Source organism: Phyllopteryx taeniolatus, chromosome 16 (genome assembly GCF_024500385.1).
Source record: "Phyllopteryx taeniolatus isolate TA_2022b chromosome 16, UOR_Ptae_1.2, whole genome shotgun sequence".
NCBI lineage: Eukaryota > Metazoa > Chordata > Actinopteri > Syngnathiformes > Syngnathidae > Phyllopteryx > Phyllopteryx taeniolatus.
The window spans coordinates 4,778,361-4,801,316 of NC_084517.1; the positions used below are offsets into that span (position 1 = coordinate 4,778,361).

The window sequence follows — 22,956 nt, forward strand, 5'->3', positions numbered from 1 at the left end:
CTTTTTCCTGTTGTACCAAACGTGAACCAAAACCGTTACACCCGTAGTAATAACACATTCACAATCACATGATTTTATTACTGGTCGCAAAACCAGTTCCTGTGTGAACCAAACCGTGTGCGTCTGTGTGTTTATTACGATTTCATTAAAACATAATCCTTGAACCCAAATGCAATAATCATGGGAGCTCCCGCCATGATTCTTGCTCGATGAATTGGCCTTTGCACTCCGCGTCCTAGCATACTTACCAGTTTGGCGCACAGGACACAAAAAGCTAACTTTTTTTTTTTTTGCAGCTTTTCGGTTGTCAACAGACAAGATTTGTCAAGTCATGTAGCTGAAGTCTAAGTCAAGTCGAGACTCATGAATTCTAAGTTAAAGGCAAGTCAAAGCTTTCATTAGTTTTAGCCAAGCAAGTCCCAAGTCCTAAACTTGCTGACTTAAGTCTCAAGTCTCCCATCTTTGGTAATGTCTCCAAACGAATCCACCAGCACTTTGGAAAGAAACAATATTAAAATGGCAAACGCCATGGCTACTGTCCTAAATGAAGCTGACAGGTCGGATTAATTTTCTACGAAGTTGAACAGCCAAATTGTGTAGTGTCTGGGTGACTCGAGGACTTGATGAACTCTCCACCGTGTCCGCTGACATATGCGGTGTGTATTTTTTAAATCCACAAGGAGATTTTGGTATACTGTTTGAATATAAATGGACAACCACTGTGACCAGGATGCATGTCATTGTGAGGTACGGCTCGATGTGACAACGCTTTTTTTTGCCATGTCGGGCATGGGGATGTACTAGCCAGTCATTCACTGCCATCGACGTCTATATTCATCGAGTGGAATCCATCAGTTTACTGCCACCGATGTATATGTTAATCAAGTCTGTTTTTCAATGGATCGACAGGGAAGAGGGTCTCGCCCGGCTCGTCTGCGAAATTAAACTGTGAGGATTAACAGATGGTGGCGCTGAATCACTTTGGATTTGAAATCAGAACAGAATTTGAGTAGAACAGAAAAATTAAGTCGACGGACAAGTTTAGACACTTCAAACCTGAACAGAGTATGTATATGTCTGATAAAAACAGAGTATGTGTCACGGAAGGTAGTAGAAAGTGTGTCACGATCATGAGAAAAGATGACGCGGTTCATGGAGTCAGTGGGGAACGCCATGTTAAAATGCCACACTGATGGCACACTGATGCGTTTCAGTTCTATATCTGTAAATACGTTATTTTGCCGTCCAAAGCCCATTCTCAGTCTTGTTTTTGTCATTGGATAATATGAGGTGGAACAAAGGCGTCAAAGTCACTGTTGTGCTTGACATGTTTCATGCCACAAAAAGCTCCTTTTCTCCGCTTTTTCAACAGACACCGGCATTTTTGATGAAACAAAGAGGAGAGTCTAGAATTTTCTTTTGGTAAGTTCTGTGCTTATATTGTCGCAGAACACAATAATCTGCTAGCCTTGAAAGATAAGTCAAATCACTCCAAAATAAAGCAAAAACTGCCAGGAATATGTCTTGGAAAAAATATCCACGTACATATGGATGTAGCCTCGGGACAGTGGGTCAATTGTCAAAAGGTAGAGATTAGAGTGTTTGATAAATGGTGGAATATTGCTGTCGTACTATGAGTTATGAGTAGATTGCGTGCACATCTCTCTCTTTCGTCTAGGACTTTCTTAGCGTCTCTTGAACGGTTGTGTTCTAAAAGCCGCCGGCCGATCTTGACCTCACGACTCGGGCGAGAGTGGGGTCAAGTACCCCGAGACTGCGAGCGGGTCTGTGATCTTGTTCCGCCCGGCTCCTCCGTGTCCTCGAGAGGCCGCTCGGTGATGTATGAGCATCTTACGAGTCTCGACGTCACCGCTTAATGCACCCGCTTTCCCGACTCTGCTCGGCCTCTCGCTCCCTTTGAACCACCGCGAGAGGAAAATAGAAAGATAAATGTCTTCCAAGCACCGTATATTGCACAGTGCCACCTCGACTTACGAGTTTGAGTCGATCCGTGACCAAGTTGGTAACCGAAATGAATTGAGAAGCTCCGCCTTGACTGTTCTCAGTCTGTGTTTGAAGTTTTTGTATCAGTTGGGCTTGAAAACCCAAAGATTTGATTTCCCCTGCAAATAAGGGTGCAACCGAACAATTTCCAAAAGTCAAGGTACCGTGCTATTCTATTGTTCCTTTGTGTCTTGAAAGTTACTTCAAACTGGAAAGTGGGAACCTTATCTCGGCTTTTCATTCATTTCTTTCCTTAATTAAAAGCGCCATATTTATATCTTTCAGGCGTGCCAGTACAGTAAATTAATTTCAGTTAACAGTTAAATGGTTGAGCGTAAGGGAGGTGTCACCGGAGGCTGAGTGGTGTACATTGGCGCGTATCTGCGAGACTGCGACAGTGCACAATGCGCTTTATTAGCCTCTCGGGTCAGAAGTCGACTTTTTCGTCAGGGCCGAGCTTCTCGCGCAATCGGTCAGACTCGGTTAACGCGGAGTTGACTGATGGCACGGTACGCGACAGCCCCGGGGCATGGCCGCAAGCCACCCGTTGTGCTTTGAATTGGAGCAGAGATCGGTCACTAGCCACTTTTACGACGGCCATTTCGATTTGATTCATTTCAACTTTGGTCATTATACGTCACAAAACAACAAAATGTAGATTGCGTCTCATAAGAAATGCATAAACGGTAATTACCAACCTAATTACTGTAGCGTACTCTACAGTATATGCAGTGTGTAAGGCATGAGATGGTATCGAAATATGTTAATGTGATTATTTCTACAGGTATGGCTCTGTGTAACTAATGTTCATTGTTCATGTGACAGTGACAATAAAGCTTTAGTCCATTCTATTCTATTCTACAGTGTGATGCTTATACAATATGATCACTCTACATTTGCACGTTTAGCTTTATACAGTAGTGTAATTTACAGTATGTACAGAATTGCGGTACTGCAATGACTGTAGGACCACATACTACGGAAACCGGTTCTGTCTAAAAGTCCCACATGAATAAATGCTTCTACTGTTATGCCTCTGATGCACGAAAGGGTCTACGGATCACCCCGTTTTAGGAAGCAGATGCGCGTCGTCCCAAATAGACCAACAAATTAGAGTCCAACAGTTGATTACAGTGTAATAGTTGGATTCAAGCAAAGCGCATCCGTTGTAATTTGCCGGACTCTACCACTACACTACGCAAATGCATGGGAAAGTCATTGTAGTTGAATGCAGTTGTATGATTCGGCGTTTTAGGAGGCAGATGCGCATAATCCTGAATTTACCAATGAATGAAGTGTTCCCAAGAGGTAGTCGGTATCTATTTCTGGTGTGCTGTTCGACAAGAATCAAACCCATCACGATTGCGCGGAGAAAATGCTAGATTCTGAGTTCAGTACAGCGAGATGGACCACAGTCCACAGTCCTAAAGAAGATTAAAGCCACTGAGTGGAGATCTTAGTTTCTCCATGCTCAGATTACATTCACAGTGGCAAAAAAACTCTTTGCACCACAGGAGACTCCTTCAGATCTCACCTCCCGACATTTTGTGTGACGACTCCCTTTAGGAGCATCCGCTTGCACGCCGAGCTCTTAGCGACCGTCGGACCTGATGAGGGTTAGACAGGAGTGGTGAAGCGGCGATTATCTGCCAACAGCTGTTTGTGGGAGAGCGAAACAACGCTTTTATAAGTCTTAACAGTGTCATGAACATGGTTAGGGCGACGGCGAGGAACGCAAGGCAAGAACATGGTGGACCCAATTGCAGGGAAGCAGGGAGGCAAGGCAGGAGTGCGGGAATCTCAAAATAATAATATTTAATCACAATGATAAAACAACAGGCGACTATGACAAAAACAACAGGCGACTATGACAAAAACAACTGGCGACTATGACATGGCAAGACATGTGACAACGACAATGAACCGACGAGAACTGAAAGAAACCAGGGAACTAAATACAAACAAATTGACGAGACAACGAGGAACACCTGGACAAGACGAGTGGCTAGAGAGAGCTGATTGGTCAACACAAAGTAGACGAGAACAGGTGGACACAACAACCTAATGAGCACACGACAAACATGGAACACAGGAAAACATGGAACAAAACTAAACAACCCAAACCAAAACACAGACCATGACAGTACCCCCCCCTCTAAAGGAACGGATCCCAGACGTTCCCCAAACAACAACCAAAAAGTCACCAACCCAGGGTGGGCGGAAGGGGGCCTGGAGGAGGGTACAGAGTCCACCCCTCAGGTCAGTCTGGTGGCCATCCAGGCCACCCGAGGTGAGGTGCTTGGCTGAGCGGGTCAGGAGGTCGTCCAGGACGCCAAGCACCAGGGTCTTTACAGGGCCATTCAGGCGGACGGCCACGGTGCCGAACCCAATGGTAATGCAGGGGCCAGGCAATAGGGTTGGGTGGCGGCCGCTGGACGAGCGCCGCCGGAGCGTGGTCGGGTGGCGGCCGCTGGACGAGCGCCGCCGGAGCGTGGTCGGGTGGCGGCCGCTGGACGAGCGCCGCCGGAGCGTGGTCGGGTGGCAGCCGCTGGACGAGCGCCGCCGGAGCGTGGTCGGGTGGCGGCCGCTGGACGAGCGCCGCCGGAGCGTGGTCGGGTGGCGGCCGCTGGACGAGCGCCGCCGGAGCAAGGACGGGTGGCGGCCGCTGGACGAGCGCCGCCGGAGCAAGGACGGGTGGCGGCCGCTGGACGAGCGCCGCCGGAGCAAGGACGGGTGGCGGGCGCTGGACGAGCGCCGCCGGAGCAAGGACGGGTGGCGGCCGCTGGACGAGCGCCGCCGGAGCAGGGTCAGGTGGCGGCTGCTGGACGAGCGCCGCCGGAGCAGGGTCGGGTGGCGGCCGCTGGACGAGCGCCGCCGGAGCAAGGACGGGTGGCGGCCGCTGGACGAGCGCCGCCATAGCAGGGTCAGGTGGCGGCCGCTGGACGAGCGGCGCCGGAACATGGTCGGATGGCGGCCGCTGGACGAGCGCCGCTGGAGCATGGTCGGGTGGCGGCCGCTGGACGAGCGCCGCCGGAGCAAGGACGGGTGGCGGCCGCTGGACGAGCGCCGCCGGAGCAAGGACGGGTGGCGGCCGCTGGACGAGCGCCGTTGGAGCAGGGTCAGGTGGCGGCCGCTGGACGAGCGCCGCCGGAGCAGGGTCAGGTGGCGGCCGCTGGACGAGCGCCGCCGGAGCAGGGTCAGGTGGCGGCCGCTGGACGAGCGCCGCCGGAGTAGGGTCAGGTGGCGGCCGCTGGACGAGCGCCGCCGGAGTAGGGTCAGGTGGCGGCCGCTGGACGAGCGCCGCCGGAGTAGGGTCAGGTGGCGGCCGCTGGACGAGCGCCGCCGGAGCAAGGACGGGTGGCGGCCGCTGGACGAGCGCCGTTGGAGCAGGGTCAGGTGGCGGCCGCTGGACGAGCGCCGCCGGAGTAGGGTCAGGTGGCGGCCGCTGGATGAGCGCCGCCGGAGCAAGGACGGGTGCCGGCCGCTGGACGAGCGCCGCCGGAGTAGGGTCAGGTGGCGGCCGCTGGACGAGCGCCGCTGGAGCAGGGTCAGGTGGCGGCCGCTGGACGAGCGCCGTTGGAGCAGGGTCAGGTGGCGGCCGCTGGACGAGCGCCGCCGGAGTAGGGTCAGGTGGCGGCCGCTGGACGAGCGCCGCCGGAGCAAGGACGGGTGGCGGCCGCTGGACGAGCGCCGTTGGAGCAAGGACGGGTGGCGGCCGCTGGACGAGCGCCGCCGGAGCAAGGATGGGTGGCGGCCGCTGGACGAGCGCCGCCGGTGCGGGAGCCTGGCGCAGCTGCCGAGGAGCCGGAACGGGAGCCTGGCGCAGCTGCCGATTAGCCGGAACGGGAGCTGCAGTCGCTTCCTCAGCCTGCCGCCATTGTGGTATGGGAGTAGAGGGTACGGGAGTGGAAGAGTGCACAAGGTCTCGGGAAGGTGAACTAGGAAAAATGGCTGGCACTGAACATGGCTTGGGGGCAGGTTTGACTAGACGTGACTTAATTGGAGCCGTGGAACAACGTGTGGGAACAGGTGAAAAATCAAGAGATTTGTGAACAGGGGGGGAAAAACGAGGGGGCAAAATTTGACCTTTACTTGGGCGCCTCCGTTGGCCACCACGCGGCGGTCCCGGGTAGATGGCCAAACGGGTGCCCAAGAAAAGGTCAGAGGGAAAGGATTTGGTCTCACTGGGGTTGGAAACGTGGAAACGTGACAAAAACTGACGAGGACGGGATAAACTAGGGAAGGAACCAGAAAAATCTAAATCTGTGTCAGAGTCAGAATCCGACAGGAGGTTAACTAAATCAGGGCCATCTTCACAATCAGAAAAATCTGAATCTAAAGAAACATGTGGATGTACAATAGTAGGGCATGGTGAATAGCTAGGACAAGTGGGGGGACCCGAGGAAAAGGACAGAAAAGACTGAATGATAGGGCTTACTGGAGGAGGGTAGGTATGGATGGCAGGCTGAGGACGGTGGGAGCCAGTTTGGTGGCGTCCAGGGTGACGCCATGTTCTTCCCGCTGGGTCCTGTTCTGGTCGGTTCATTCTGTCATGAACATGGTTAGGGCGACGGCGAGGAACGCAAGGCAAGAACATGGTGGACCCAATTGCAGGGAAGCAGGGAGGCAAGGCAGGAGTGCGGGAATCTCAAAATAATAATATTTAATCACAATGATAAAACAACAGGCGACTATGACAAAAACAACAGGCGACTATGACAAAAACAACTGGCGACTATGACATGGCAAGACATGTGACAACGACAATGAACCGACGAGAACTGAAAGAAACCAGGGAACTAAATACAAACAAATTGACGAGACAACGAGGAACACCTGGACAAGACGAGTGGCTAGAGAGAGCTGATTGGTCAACACAAAGTAGACGAGAACAGGTGGACACAACAACCTAATGAGCACACGACAAACATGGAACACAGGAAAACATGGAACAAAACTAAACAACCCAAACCAAAACACAGACCATGACAAACAGGGGCCATACGGAGTCCCTACCTGCACTAAAACTTGAATTTGGCTGAAGGTGACTGCAATGACTCAGGTTGCTCTATTAATAGATTTGGGATTGCGGCCAAAAAACGCTCAAGGAAAGCGGAGATTGATATCAGTTGCCTTGGAGAGGCTTAAAAGTACGATGAAAAAAAAACCCAATAGAGCAACGAATTCATTGAAGCTATGTCAACATGACTGAAGCACGCCATCTCCGCCCTGTTTCCCGTGAAGAGGGACTTCCGGCTGCCGCTCGGCCCACGTCAGCTCGATCCCGCCCGGCGACCAGGGGCAGACACGCGACTCCCTGATCACTTGCCACGGCTGGAGCCCGCCCAGGTTACCAAACCGCTGGACACGCTCTGAATTGGACCGCAACGAGTCTATGTGATGAGAATAAACATCGTAATGGGCTTGACAAATAACCATTTGTACGTATTAAAATCATCCCTCGAGTGAGCTCCTTCTTGGCCATACACAGTTCCCGCTTATGCCTAATAATGTCGTTAAAACTGATGTATTATTCACTGATAAATTAAGAAAAAAGGGCACGGAAAGGCCCATTTCGCAAGGTTAACAAAAGCCATAAAAAAAACTTGGCGCCGCATCAAAATTTAATGGCTTCCTCCTTGGCCCCTGCCTCAACCTGCACAACCTTCTTTGGGAATCACTAAAGAGTCTAAAGTGAATAAAAACATGCAGGAAGTAACAATCTTAAAAAGTGTGACAAAAAATAAATGAAACTGGCAGACACGCTCATGACTCGCTGCCAGTTCTGGAACATCAATATTACGATTGTGCCGTAATCTCTGCTTCTTTTTCAGGATTTGCGTGGGACACTTTGCCCCTGGCACAAATATGGAGCGAAAAACCCATGAAAAATGACCGCATAAATTGCAGAAGGGCCCGAGTGAGTGCCTCAAACGCAACGCTGTGTCACGTACACACATTTTCGAGGGGCACAAATGGTTAAGTGTGGCCGTGAGGAGCTGGAGGATAAGCCCAAATCATGAGAAAGATTGCTGAGACGTTGACAAGACCTCAGCCAGAATAGCCAGTCAGTGTGGAGCATCTTTGTTCGAGAAGGTGTGTGCCAAGATGGCGCCAAAGCTTTTGTCGGTTCATCGTCCCAATCTTTGCGTCAGAAGTTTGAGAGTTCGACAGGAATTTTATAATGCATAAAGAGCACAAAGCAAGCCGAGTGAACAATTCCGTTAGAAAATCTAGACATCAATTCCTTTGTCGACGGCTTGCAGATTGACATGAAGCCGCGTTGCAAAATTGCCGGCTGGAAAGAAGTTTTCCCGTCCACGACTGCAGTTCAGCCGCAGTTCGAGAAGCTTAATGGCCGTCACAGTGCTCCAACACGTAGCGCAAGCTACGCTATCCACGGCAAGTATCTTGAAACAGGATCTGGTCTCGACGAACCCCCGAGAGCGGGCATTCGTGCAAAGCCAGGGGAGGTGTATCTGTAAAGCGCCGACTGACTGATGCGCCTGAGGGCCGGAAATCTTAGCGACACGGACGCCATTTTGAAAGGATTACATGTGGATTCTGGTGCTGAGCCGCCTCACCTTCCCACTTAAACGCCAATGATTGCCGGTTTGTTGCTCCTGTTAGAAGCATCATCCCAAGCAAGCCTACATACAATATGTTTGGTGTTATGAAATTTTATTCTCCAAGAAAGAAATAGGACTATATTCTGCAGTAAAATAAATACACTTTTTGTTCTTTAAATAAACACATGACTTTATTCCTGTAATAGTACACCGTTTGTTTGATAAAAAGGACTTTATTCATGCAAGAATGTATCATTATGTGATGATAAAGTACATCACAATCACATCAGCTTTTAATTGGCACAAGGCAAAGGTCAGAAGAAGTCATTTGGTTAGCATGTTTATGTCATATTATTTCTGGCAGTTTATTTTGGGGACAAAGCCACAGCTCGCAGAGCCCCCTTACGGTGTGAGAACCGCAGTGTGAAAACCACCATCATCAAGCACGTTAGTCCAAGAAAATGAGCGAATGGCGGAATTTACATCGGACATTTCGACCCTGTGAAGTGGCCTCGTCCAACGCAAAGTCATGCAAAGATGACAGATTGTACCAGTCTAATGGCCATTTTGCCGGAGCTAATTAGCACTCAGAGGGCTTGCCGTGAGATAATTAGCTATTATTCCATCCTGTGTTAAGTGTTGTAATTATCCTTGGCCGAGCCTTAAGGTACATTTACAAATCGAGAGAACATGAGTTTTAAAAATGTCAACTTGAGAGCAGTTTTTAAAAAGTTTGCTCTCCAAAATCCGGATGTGGTGTAAAATGAGTGTGACCGATCGAACCGCGTCGGAGGAAACGAGCCTGACAGCAAGATTAATAGGAGTCAGGTCTCTTCTGACAAAAAAAATAAATATAAATAAAAGGTCAGAAGAACCTCAGCAAGCTTGTTCAGACCAAATAAACAGACCGCCAATCCACTGATGTGTGTCATGACGTGTCATTCAAGTGGAGGTTTGCTTGATTATGCGTCAGAAAGGTGATTCAAGGACGCCAGAGGGATTTGGGTTCAAACTGAGCCCTGGACCAAAACGGACACAATCAGGTGACTTCCAGTAGGGCTAGTGTTAGCTTGATATTCTTGGAGTGGACTTTGCCAACTTTCTGTTGGCAATTTTGGATAAGGTTCTCAATAGACAGACAGCATTGGAAGTTAGGTTGAACTTGGGCCTTGGACCCAACATCTTCCATTGGGGTGAGTTTGACCCAAAAGCCCCTTAAAGTATTTCTCGTTGGCATTTTAGGTTACGCTGAGGAATGGACAGCATTGGCATCAGGCAACTTCTACTAGAGCTAGTGTTAGTTTCACCCCGCTGATTGTATTTCGCAGCATTTTTGCAGTGTAATCTACATCAATTATTATTACTACCATTGCAAAAGACGACTCGGTTTTGGTGTTTTTGGTTAATAAAGTTGGGTTTTGACATGGACACAACAAGAAATAGTGTGGTTAGCAGCCCGATTCCAACCTTGTACGGGAGGACGACGGCGGAGCCTCCGCTGATCCCCACGATGGGCACGCCGGTCTGAGTGGAAATGAAGTCCAGGATCTGGGCCACGGCCTCGGAGCCCACGTTGTCCTCGAACACCACGCCATGGACGCGGTTGGCGGAGAGCGTGTCGCAGATGCGAGTGAGCAGCGCTCTCGGGTTGGTGTTGTTCACCAACACAGTGATGGGGTTCACCTCCAGAGGCAGGTCCATGAAGTTCTCGCGACTCAGTCGCCCCTTGATCTCCGCCTGGTAGGCCGAGCCGCTGAAGACTACCGCCACGTTCACGGCGGGCGCCGGGATCCCGAAGGGCCGGCCGGAGCAGCGGGAGGTGGCGCTGTAGAGCAGCATCAGCAACAACGGCCACCGCAGGGAGGCGCTCGGACGAACGCCCATCTCAGTCACCTACTGCCTGCAGGAAGGGGTCCACAGAGACCACTGAGGTGAGATGCGCAGTTTTTTTGGGTGTGTATTTAGTTCAGTGGTTCTCAAACTGGGGTCACACAAGCGTCGTAGCTTGGGGGGGAGAATATAGTCCTATTTAAGATGTCATTTTCACAAATAAAAGGTGGAATATATATATCATAATATTACCACCGTTCACATTATGACGTTTTACCTCAACAAAAGATGTCGTTGTTCTTGTAATGATAACAACTTATTTTTTTTTCTTAGAAAAAAATAGTGTTTTTTTCCTCGTAATATTACTTACGACTATGTACGTCGACAAAATACTTTGTCAGCAAACTATGTCTTTGTTGTCTGGAAGGTTGCCATTTTTTTTTAAATTGACTATTTATCCTGACAAAATATAACTTTATTCTCCTAAGATTACAAATTTTAACCCAATAAAATACACCTTGGTTTCTGTAATGATTACTATTTTTTTAGGGTTACGCAACTTTCCTCTCATAGCATTACAAAAGAAATTGTCGGAAAACTTTTTTTTCCTTCTCAAAAATAGGTACATTTTCATTCCTATGGCATTGAGGGGCACACATAGTATTTTTGAAATTGCCTCATACACATACTACAAATGACAAGAAAAACACACAATACATTATACAAAGAAATATAGCGGAAACAATGTGTCTGCCACACCCCAAGCAACCCCAGTGACCATTAATGCTGGCATCTTTTGTTTGTTTTTTGTTTCTGTGCAGGTTTTGCATCGGCTTGGGAGTTTGAATGCAAAAGCCGATTGTCCTCGGGTTGTTTTTCCTTCGGGTTCTGCGCACCGCCCACTGTTGACCTGCACACTCTGAAGTCAGTTTCACGGGAAAGTGGTCGTTTCTCTGTTGTGTTGTGCAAATACGCAGTAATCCACACCAGTGCTCGTTGTCTCATTTTTAGCGGTCCGGCGCTGCTCGTTGCGCCGTAACCGAGAGGCCGTTAACGGGAGCTCAGAGGAGTATTTTTAGAGCGTCGGCCGGTGCGGTGACCATGGCTCTTAGGGTGGCATCTGGCGCCTCGCTGCTGTTGCGTTGTGCGCTCCAACGCAACAGATGGTGGCCAGTGTTTAATGCAACAAATGGAGAACAAGAGGATTTGTCAACCCCCACCCGGCCTGCTCCCACCCCAGCACACTCTCTCTCGTGACAACACGCTTGAGGCTGTTGCTTAATTTTTCAGACTTAATCTGCAAACGGTCTACTTGGCAGTTGTCATGAACTGACATCATTACCGGGGGTTCTCAAACTTTTCGGGTCCAGGGGAGACATTTTTCCAATGACACCCTCATAATCCAAATGCCAATTAAACATCATTTTCGTGTGGACGCCTAAATGCCATATTCATTTAAAGGTGCCTGTTTTCAAGAAAAACGTTGTAATGTTGAAACTAGCCGTATTTTCTCAAGAAAAAAAGTGGAAATCTTTACAAGAATAAGATGTATTTTGTTGGAATACAAAATCGTAATCTTAATAAAAGTTAGATTTGTTTCTCTCCAATAAGTCGTAACCATCGGAAGAATAAATATTCCTTCTTATTTTTTTAAGAAAAAGTTGTCATCTTTTGTGGAACAAAAAGATATTTTGTCGGAATCAAAAAGTCATAATCTTACAATAAGAGAAATGTATACACTGTACTTGTATAAGAACAAATTCGGATTTAAAGTTGTATTTTTTTGAAAGGAAATAGTTATAATTTTTATCTTGAACGTACTTGGTTTAATATGTTTGTTTTATTGAGGCACCAGTCCACATAGGTATGTATTTAAAAAAAAAAAAATGATACATTATAATATTTTATTGCAAATTATTGTGGAGACCCAACCTCTGGTTCACAGACCCCAGTTTGAGGGGACCGCGGATCTTTACTATCACTGCTAGCAAACGTTCGTTTCCTTACATGTTACTGCGCCTGAAACGGCCAAGTTGACCTCGCATCTAATCGGAGCTCTTTGTGCAACCTCGCTAATGGGCGGGATTTTCCAGCGCTAACTGAATTGATTGCTTCCAAACCTCAGATTGCTTCACTCGCCGCCCTCCGGGAAGGTGACGGAGAAGACGGCAGAATGCCGACATTGCGATGTTGTCACAGCCCTTTTGTCAAAAGTGTCAAAGTGCCGTCGGGAGGACCCGGGGGGCATGGCACGGCGGTTCCCCTGTCAGAGAGATCTGATCCAGCATGTGATGGAGTCCCAGCGGGGTGAATATATTGTAATCCCTCGGTAATCCCCGTCAGGCGTCACAGTCCCTACGGCTTGATTGTAGCGTATAAATTTATCAGGAGATTTGGCGAGCGCACCAGGCTGCATGGAGGCCACGTGGTCTAGCACCAAATTGTGTCGTAACACAGCACTACTGGAAGAGATGCAGCGTAATTAAGAGCAAGAAGAAGGAGCAGAGAAGGTCCCCAACTAAACTGCAGAAATCGCGGAGGGAATATATTGCCTGTGAGTATTGTTGTATGTTCTGTTTGTGTTAAGGTCGCAGTTGTTGAAAGGTTTACAGTTCTAATTTCCGTTAACTTGTTTACAGTGTTTTTGCATTATATGTTAGCATAAACCTTAGCATGCTTTGTTAGATATGGTTTCGTTGAACATTTTGGCTTTTAAATATACAGTGGTATGTCAATTTACGACTGACTTAGCCTTTTTTAAATAGAAGCCGTCGTTTGGCAGATTTTTTGTTGGTGTGTTATTGGTTATTATTTTTTGGTGATTTAGATGAAGATCAGACCACAGTCCTAGACCAATTTATGCAAACCTTTCAGAAATTCCAGAGGGTTCACATATTATTTCCTCCCACTGCATAGTACACTGCCCCCTGGTGGCCAAGGCACACAGGTCAGGAGGAGCGGCACAATGAATCCATCCAAACATGCTGCAAAAACGGTTTAATTATTTACATTCTATTTAATTATGTTGTTACTGTATGTTCATATAAAGTACAATACTGTAGAGTGCTATTTTCTTATTAAAATAAAAAAAAAAAGATTGGTGTTTTATGGGCGTTGGAACCAATTAATGGCATTTCATTTCATTACAATGGAAAAAGATGATTTGAGATAGGAGTGTGTTTCGTTATGAGCATGGTCACGGAACGTATTATACTCTTAAGTCAAGGCAGTAGGGGGGCAACGGATCAAAAAACTCAACCTGCTTGGATCCGTTTCTTCACTTCCTGACCACACTCACCATTGCTCTGGACGGTTGACCCCAAGTATTGTAAGACCTCCACCCTTGCTATCTCTTCTCCCTGTAGCCTCACTCTTCCCCCACCAACCCTCTCATTCACGCACATACATTCTGTCTTACTTCGCCTAATCTTCATCACAATGTCATCTGCAAATATCATGGTCCGCGGGGACCTCATCTGCCAGCCTATCCATCACCACTGCAAACAGGAAGGGGCTAAGGGCTGATCCCTGATGCAGTCCCGCCTTCACGTTGAATTCGTCTGTCACACCTACAGCACACCTCACCACTGTTCTGCTGCCCTTGTACACGTCCTGTAGTATTCTAACATACTTCTCGGCCACTCCAGACCTCCGCATGCAGTACCACAGTTCCTCTCTGGGTACTCTGTCATAGGCTGTCAAGACACAATGTAGCTCCAGCTGACCTTCTCTGTACTTTTCCATCAACATCCTCAAGGCAAATCATGCATCTGTGGTACACTTTCTAGGCATGAAACCATACCGTTGCTCGCAAATACTCACTTCTGTCCTGAGTCTAGCCTCCACTACTCTTTCCCATAACTTCATTGTGTGGATCATCAACTTTATTCCTCTATAGTTCCCACAGCTCTGCACATCACCCTTGTTCTTAAAAATGGGCACCAGTACACTTTTCCTCCATTCCTAAGGCATCTTCTCACCCGCTAGAATTCCATTGAACAAGCTGGACAAAAACTCCACAGCCACCTCTCCTAGATGCTTCCAGACCTCCACAGGAATGTCATCAGGACCCACTGCCTTTCCATTTTTCATCCTCTTTAATGCCTTTCTAACTTCCCCCTTACTAATCATTGCCACTTCCTGGTCCACCACAATTGCTTCTTCTACTCTCCCTTCTCTCTCATTTTCCTCTTTCATCAACTCCTCGAAGTATTCTTTCCATCTGTCCAGCACACTACTGGCACCAGTCAACACATTTCCATCTCTATCCTTAATCACCCTAACCTGCTGCACAACCTTCCCATCTCTATCCGTCTGTCTGGCCAATCTGTATAGATCCTTTTCTCTTTCTTTAGTGTCCAACCTGGCATACACGTATCATATGCCTCTTGTTTGGCCTTTGCCACCTCTATCTTTGCTCTACGTCACATCTGCGCTTTACTAGCGAGTGTGGATTAAATATGCTGCCTTCGAGTGAACACGCAAAATTTATTTTTTTCACCAGACACCAACCAATTCGTAGACGACGTGTGTGCCGAACTGTGGAGAGTGATCCGTACGAATCATGGCTCAAAGATGATCCGTTGCACTACAAGACACCACTCTGCAATGTTTAATTTGTTTCTTCATGTGTCAGTTTCGTGCGGCACGGTGAACGTCTCTGGTTAGAGCGTCTGCCTCACAGTTCTGAGGACCCGGGTTCAATCCCCGGCCCCGCCTGTGTGGAGTTTGCATGTTCTCCCCGTGCCTGCGTGGGTTTTCTCTGGGCACTGCGGTTTCCTCCCACATCCCAAAAACATGCATGGTTGTTTATATGTGCCCCGCGATTGGCTGGCAACCAGTTCCGGCTGTACCCCACCTCCTGCCCGACGATAGCTGGGATAGGCTCCAGTGCTCCCGCCACCCTTGTGAAGATAAGCGGCTCAGATAATGGATGGATGTGTCAGTTTCACATTCAATTTAAACTGGGAGTGATAAACAGCTTGAAGCAAGCACGCGTTGCCTCTTATTTGGAGAACTGTGCGAGCAATATATTCTTCTTTTCGTTTCCTCAAAGTGATGTGATGCAATAGTCTCCCATTTCTTGAGAGCGAGAGAGTGAGAACAGCTGCTAAGAAATACTGTAAGTCTGTGTTTTAATAAGTGTAAATGTGTTAAAGCATGTGGGAGGGGTAAAACTCTATTTAGCAAATGTTTTATATGGTCTCTCTAAATTGCAGGTTTTCACCGATTGCAGATGGGTGTGGAAAGTATCCGCCGCGATAAACGGGGGTTGACTGTAGCGGCAATCTGTCAGCTGTGTCCCAGCCCTCACCATCGCACCCGCGAAAAAAATTGGCCGTCAAAGTCAACTAATTATTCGCCGGCGTGTGCGTCGCGACGACCAGCTCTTGTCGCCGAGTTATCGATGACATATTGCCTGTTTGGTTTGATCCCGCATCCTCTGTCGTGTTCGACCTTCACGCATCCGCCTCAGCTGTTTGGCCGTCTTGATTGAGCATGTGCAAGCTCGGGAGCCTTTTAAGCATCTGGACCACGTACGATGCTCGCCCGTCAAAGGAATTACCGCCCACGCTATTCTGGTGCTGTTGCTGCGGAAACATGGATAATGTCATTGCGCAGAACCTTCTTGTTTCCTGCTGTTTCCACCTGTACGCCAGAACACTCATCTTCAACAGTCAAAAACGATAAAACATAGCAAACAAAAAAAATCTCAAGTAGCCATGCCCAAAACGAATGTTGAATTCATGTAAAATTTGGCGATCGTGGGCCATCAACTAAGAAAATTCAAATCCCAAAGCCAGTTTCACTTAGCAACATGAATTTTGGTATACATGTCTCTCATTAGGGTGGCACAGTGAACGACTGGTTAGCACATCTGCCTCACAGTTCTGAGGACCCGGGTTCAAATCTGGCCTCCCCCTGTGTGGAGTTTGCTTGTACTCCCCGTGTCCGTGTGGGTTTTCTCCGGGTACTCTAGTTTCCTTCCACATCCCAAAACCATGCACGGTAGGTTAATTGAAGACTCTGAATTGTTCATACGTGGGAATGTGAGTGCGAATGGTTGTTTGCTTCTATGTGCCCTGCGATTGGCTGGCGAGCAGTAACAGCAAAATCCAGTAACAGCAAAAAAAAACCTATATGCCTATCAGTATTGTTGTACGCGCTGTATGTGTGCCTGCTCCAGATGTGTCAAAGTTGCAGTTGTTTGAAGGTTTATAATCAGCTGAACATTGATGCTGATTTATGCTGATTTTTGTTAACCCATCTATGGCGTTTCGCATTACGTTGGCATTAAGACAAGGGACTTTTGATACGGGCGGCACGGTGGGCGACTGGTTAGCACATCTGCCTCACAGGTCTGAGGAATGGGGTTCAAATCCTGGTTTCACCTCTGTGAAATTTGCATGGTCTCCCGCTGCCTGGGTGGTTTTCTCCGGGTACTCCGGTTTCCTCCCACAACCCGATGACATGCACGGTAGGTTGATTGAAGACTCTAAATTGCCCGTAGGTGTGAATATATGTGCAAATGGTTTGTTTATATGTGGCGTGTGATTGGCTGGCGACCAGTTCAGGGCGTATCGCGCCTGAAGATAGCTGGGATAGGCTCAAGTGTGCCTGCGACCCGAATGAGGAGGAGCGGTACAGAAAATGGATGGATGGGTGGACTTTCGATACGATCGCTTAGAAATCTGTGATTGTGGGGCACAAATCGTAAACTGTTAAACAGTGGAAGAGCATTTGCCATGTGTACCCCCAAATGCCATTGGAATGAAAAAAAATAAAAATCTTGTTTTCTCTAGAAATATATGAATTTGTTGTGTTAGGATTTTTTTTTTCAAGAAAAGAAAAAAAGTTTCCGTGAAGATGTGTGTGTACCAACAAAGACATTTCACACGTGGAACGATAACAAGCTGTGGTTCACTGCTAAACTTATGCTACTTCGCCAGGCTAGAGAGGACGGCTATCAAAGTGGGGGCAGAGCCCTGCACAATCGTGCTAGAAATCAGCTGGTAAAAGAAATCGCAAGAGAAATTATGCAGAAAAGATGGAAAAAAAAGCGTTGACCATTCATGAACAGCATGTGAGAATGGATCTTCAAACGACAAAAGATCAACCAAGCGGCGGGCCCAGAACTTGTGTCCCCACCCTGTCTCAAAGTCTGCGCAGACCAGCTCGCTCCAGTCTTCGCACAGATCTTCAATAGTTCTCTAGAACTGTGTGAAGTACCATCCTGTTTCAAACGCTCCATCATCATCCCAGTCCCCGAGAAACCTGCAATCACGGGCGTGAATGATTACAGGCTTGTTGTCCGGACATCTGTGGTCATGAAATCCTTTGACCGCATCGTGCTGGACCACCTAAAGAGCGTTAAAGGTCCCGTGTTGGACCCCCTGCAGTTTGCCTACCGAGCAAACAGGTCTGCGGATGACGCAGTCAACATGGGACTGCAATTCATCCTTGAACACCTCGATGGCACGGGGATCTACGCGAGGATCCTGTTCGTGGACTTCAGCTCTGCATTCAACATCATCATCCCTGAACTCCTCTCCTCCAAGCTTCTCCAGTTCAGCGCCTTGCCTGCCATCTGCCAATGAATCTAAAGCTTCCCGATGGGCAGGACACAGCAGGTGAGGCTGGGGGATACCACCTCATCCATACGCACTACCAGCGCTCCAAGGATGTGTCCTCTCTCCACTGCTCTTCTCTCTCTACACGAACGACTGCACCGCAACGCACCCCGGCTGTCAAACTCCTGCAGTTTGCCGACGACGCCGCACTCATCGGCCTCATCAAAGACGGCGAGGAGTCTGCGCATCGACAGGAAGCGGAGCTGAACACCTTCAATACTGTAGCGATGATCGTGGACTTCCTTCACCACAGCTGCCCCGTATTGTGTTGGGATAAAAAAAAAAAAAAGAAAATCATAATCATTTGATAATAAAGTCGTATTAAGATAAACTCAACGCTAACAAGTGAATTAAAAACAACAACAACACTTCCTCGTAATATATAATTATTTTTTTTTTGGTGCAACAGTCCTTACAAAATAAATTTATAGCAAGTTTTCCGGCGCAATGCTAGCACGAACACAGTTGGAGAACCGCTGCCCTAAAAAACATTCATGAAGCCTGACGAGGGGATCAAAAGTCAGCAAGGACATCCCTTTTTAAAAGCCAAGACGCATGACCACAGTCGGGCCTGCGTGGACTCACTATTTGGGCGAGCGTGAACTCGGGACGGAAATAGATGGATTGTCGGCGCTCCGTTGTGCTTTCATCTCGCTCGCTCGCCCGCCGCTGAAATTTCATGCTTTGACAGCAAGCGACCACTTCATGAAAGTCAGCATCGTTAAACGTACAAATTGGGAAAAAAAAAAAAAAAACAGGCTGTTAGGGTGAGGAAGCATATTTCCCATTTATTTGTGACGCTGAATACTGAAAACCAACAAGCTTGCGTCTCTTTAATAATGATAAAAATAGTAAGGACAAAAGGTTGTCTCCTTGAACAGATGGAATCACTTTACTGACGCAAATGCAAATTTGTCTTCTTCTTTTTTTAAATGATCTAATGCTTCTCGGTTGTAATTATATTTGGCTTATTTGATGTCGATCCAATCTGTCCTACAGGCAAAGTTAAACTGAGCGACAAGGGGGGAAAAGAAGACTTAGAAACAGCGTTAAAAAAAAAAAAATGTCGTATTATTATCTACCTGTCGTATTATTATCTACCTGTTCCTTTTTAGACAAGTCCAAATCAAGGTCAAATTGGTTCTCGTAACTCATCCTTGATTTGAATTATATCCAATCCAATGCATTACATATTTCAATGGTCTGAATGTCCATCCATCTGAAATTGTCACTCAGAAATACAATCAGACTCTTAACAAGCACACATTTTCACCAGGACAAACAGTTTTAATATTATTGGTCCGAGACTAACAATGTTGAAGACATGAAGCAATTTCGAGCATTAACACGATCATTGATTGATTTATTTTAACTCAATGCACATTGGTAGTGTTAATGTGTCACTCACGGACAACATAATGACTTTAGCTTTTTGTGCGCGAATAATGCGGACGCATATCACATCGGCTGCAGATTGGATGTTTTCCCCCGCGACGTTGAAAAGTGACACGGGAAAGGTGCTTTGCGACATATCAGATCGAGAGCGCTCCCGCTTCATCGGTGTGAATAAAAATGGGGAGAGAAAAAAAAAAAAATGTAATCACGGGACATATTTCCTCACAATGCTTCCATTTAGCGTCGGAGCGAGAGAGCAGCGATATCGTCTGGTCCATTCGAAGCGCGTCGATAAAGACTGAAGGGAAAATGAATGCTGGGGGGGTTTGATGGTGTTTTGTATCTTTACGGAGCTGGAGGAACTACTGATAGCTGCACTTTGTGATAAACTGGACAGGTGAAATATCAGCCGACATGTTATCTGCTAGCGTGAATTGAATATTGTTGATATGGTGGATAGAGTTCAGCTATTCCCTCGGAGGAGATGATCATCACGTGGCCTTCGGAAGCGTGTTTTAACTTCCGACGTTTTCATTTGGACCTGAGCACCAGGCAGTATGAAGGCCATCTTGGGAATAGTTTGGCCAGTGTCACAGACAACAAAATTTGGTGGAAGGTTTGTCCTCACCAAGGATGCACGAAAACATTCTCAAGGATCCATGTTTGGAACTGATCAGGATGGCAGCTATTTGGGGCAAATCCCTTCACGAGTTAGCTCCTGGAAAGTGAACAAAAATGACGCGCAACCGTATCGCCGACTGATATGAAATTCGGTGGCTATGTCTTTCATGACAGGACAAACAAAAAAGGTTTCGCGCAGGAAACTCCGCAGGAAGTCATTTTTGGGTGAATTCCGTCACGTTGTGCCCCCTGCGGTGTCGGAAATCAAACAGGAACTCATGCATTTGAGTTTGAAGCGGCCATTTTGAGGCAAATGGCATAGCCACAGAGGTTTTTGGGCTCTCGACCATAGGCTATAATTCGGGGCGTAATGTGGCGTAAAAGTTCCAGGAATCATTTTGAGGATTCTCTGAACGTTTGAGACATCAGTTTCAGCAATCAACATGAAATCGCTTGGCCGTATCTACCATGAGATACTACTATTCTTTCTTTTGACAATTCTGCTTGTTTTATCGGCTATTTGGATAGAGAGCCAACGGCAAAACCAACCCATGTTGGCCTGCTGACTGGGGGGAAAAAAAGCGAGAAACAAACTTTCTTTTCTCGTGAAAGAACAGAATGACGTCTTCGTTTTGGTCGGTTTGGTTCTTGTGTTGTCACAGAATGCAATATTCTGTGCGTGTTGAAAGATGATTGAAAATGCTGTAAAACAACTGGCGACATGGGGAAATCTGCTTGGAAAGCAGCTGGCAGCGAATGATTGAATTGCTGCATTTTTTTTTTTTTTTTTTTTACTTCACTTCGGGGTGAAGTAGAAAGCCCGGGTCATTAACCCAACACCCCTCTTCCACATGACGGCAATCAAGTGTCCTTCATCCAGCCCGTGTTTACGTTCAAGTCTGCTCCTAATCTGTTTCAATTACCTCATCTTGACTGCACGGGCGCGCGTTGGCACACCCGCCCAGCTGCAGCTTTCGTGCCAGTGTAAAACCCCCCCACAAGTGTTTGCGGTGCGGCGCCGCTGGCTTCGCCGCTTAACTTGGGATCAACTCACTTTACAATCCGAAGAGCACAAAAGTCCTGCTGGGTTCATCCGCCCCCCCCCCCCCCCTCTCCCCCCCGCGTCTCTCGCTATGCTAATCGTGGCCATCTTATTTTACGCGTTCTTAATTCATTAGAACACCTCCTAACAGCAGCAAGGGACCACTTTGCGCATTTAATCAAACACATTAAGACGTCAACGGGGGGGGAGGGGGGGGGGGGGGCCTCGGCTGTGCGACACGGAAACGAGGACGTTTACTCGCCGTGCCTCTTCATTAACGAGACAAGACGCGATTTAGTGTTATTGGATGAAAGCCTGCCCTGGCGGAAGTATCGCAAAATATGATCTTTACGAGCACCGATAAAGGCTCACGATGTGTGCACGTGCGGCGGTGGGGGCTTGCCCCTGTAAATACTTATTTCATTCCTTTGAAGGGTACTCTGGCCTCTGCAGGGCTCCACAGTGTGTGTGTGTGTGTGTGTGTGTGTGATTTGATATATCAGAATCAGAATCCTCTTTATTTGCAGCGTATGTCAAAAACACGCAAGGACGATCGGGCAAAAAAATACTTTTGAGACATGAAAGCATAAAAAAAACAAACAAACAAACAAAAAAAACACTACAGAGAGTCACTTAGCCTTTGAGCAATTTAATGGCAAGAAGGAGGAAGCTGTTGAATGTTTGCTTGTTTTAGTTTGCATTGATCGATAACGCCGACCTTTTATTTTGTAAAGGTCATTTGTTGTGCTATTTTGTTTTTGAACTGTTTGATGCTTGGACATTGTTTCAGCTCCACGCTCAGTCTGTTCCATCGTCTCACTTCATTATTTGATATGCAGATTATTATTTTTTTTTTGGGAGGGGTCTGCATTTTTGGATCCTAAAATTGGTCGTAACACTAAATTTATATCCTCCCTCTCTTTCTTGTAACATTTTCTGTAAATTACTTGGTAATAAATTATTCCTTGCTTTGTAAAGTTGTGCTGTTTTAAATTCTACAAGATCGTTCATTTTTATTGTTTTATGGACTATTCTGGCTCTTTTTTTTGCCGTATGGAGAGTGGCTGTAGTAAACTCTTACTCTACTTTTTTTTGTTAACATAATACCATAATTTTTGTCTTGGTCAAATTTAATGACACCTTACTTCTGTCAAACCAGTTTTTGAATTTGATGAATCCGAAAGTAATCCCATCCAAGAGTTGCTCTAAAATGTCACCTGCACTAAATGTGTTTGTGTCTGATGAATTTGAGTAATTGTAGTATCTATAAATAAATGTAAATCATTTCGGACCCAGCACCGACCCCTGTGGCACCCCACACACAATTTCCAAGCATGTTGATTGATAGTCACCCATTTTTACAAATTGCTTCCTGTTTCTTAAGTAATGCTTCACCCACTCTGGTTCAAATCCTATAATTCCATTTTGTCCTATATTAGTGATTAATATTTCAAGGTTTATTGTTTATTTATTGACCTGAAATGTTGACAACCGTGGGAGAAGAGAAAAGTTGATATTTTGTTTTTACTTTTCAAAGTGCTGTTAAACTGACCATCAGTGTAATAGTGGCAGTGATGTTCAGTAAAAGATTGTTTTCGGGATCAATATTATTTTCGATATCATCAAATTTATGTGAGGTATATTTAAATGTATTTACTACCAGCTGATCCTGTTTAATGATTGTTTTGTTTGATTCAAAGATTTTTACATTCAACTGGATCAAGCGTTCGGATCTGCAGACTTGACATAATCAGCGTGTTTTGTCAGTCGGGGGGGGGTCTGCCGTTGCGCTTTTCATTGTCATTGTGTCTCTGGAATCCCAATGGCATACCATCACATCACGCATGTCTCAGTGGAGCAGCCC

The 22,956-nt window shown here is 46.9% G+C and overlaps 1 protein-coding gene across 2 annotated transcripts in view; it reads right to left on the minus strand.

The window, feature by feature from the left end:
* Positions 1-22,956, minus strand: part of grin2ca (glutamate receptor, ionotropic, N-methyl D-aspartate 2Ca) — a 55,621-nt gene that overhangs the window by 27,196 nt on the left and 5,469 nt on the right. Inside the window, exons 1-2 of one of the 2 annotated variants that reach the window (XM_061749841.1) lie at positions 18,620-21,126; positions 10,041-10,473 (exon numbers count right to left, since the gene is read on the minus strand). In XM_061749841.1, the coding sequence (XP_061605825.1) occupies positions 10,041-10,457 (417 nt within the window). In that variant the 5' untranslated portion in view covers positions 10,458-10,473; positions 18,620-21,126. Of the gene's footprint in view, positions 1-10,040; positions 10,474-18,619; positions 21,127-22,956 lie in introns of those variants that run through there. The other variant, XM_061749840.1, reaches the window with a different exon arrangement.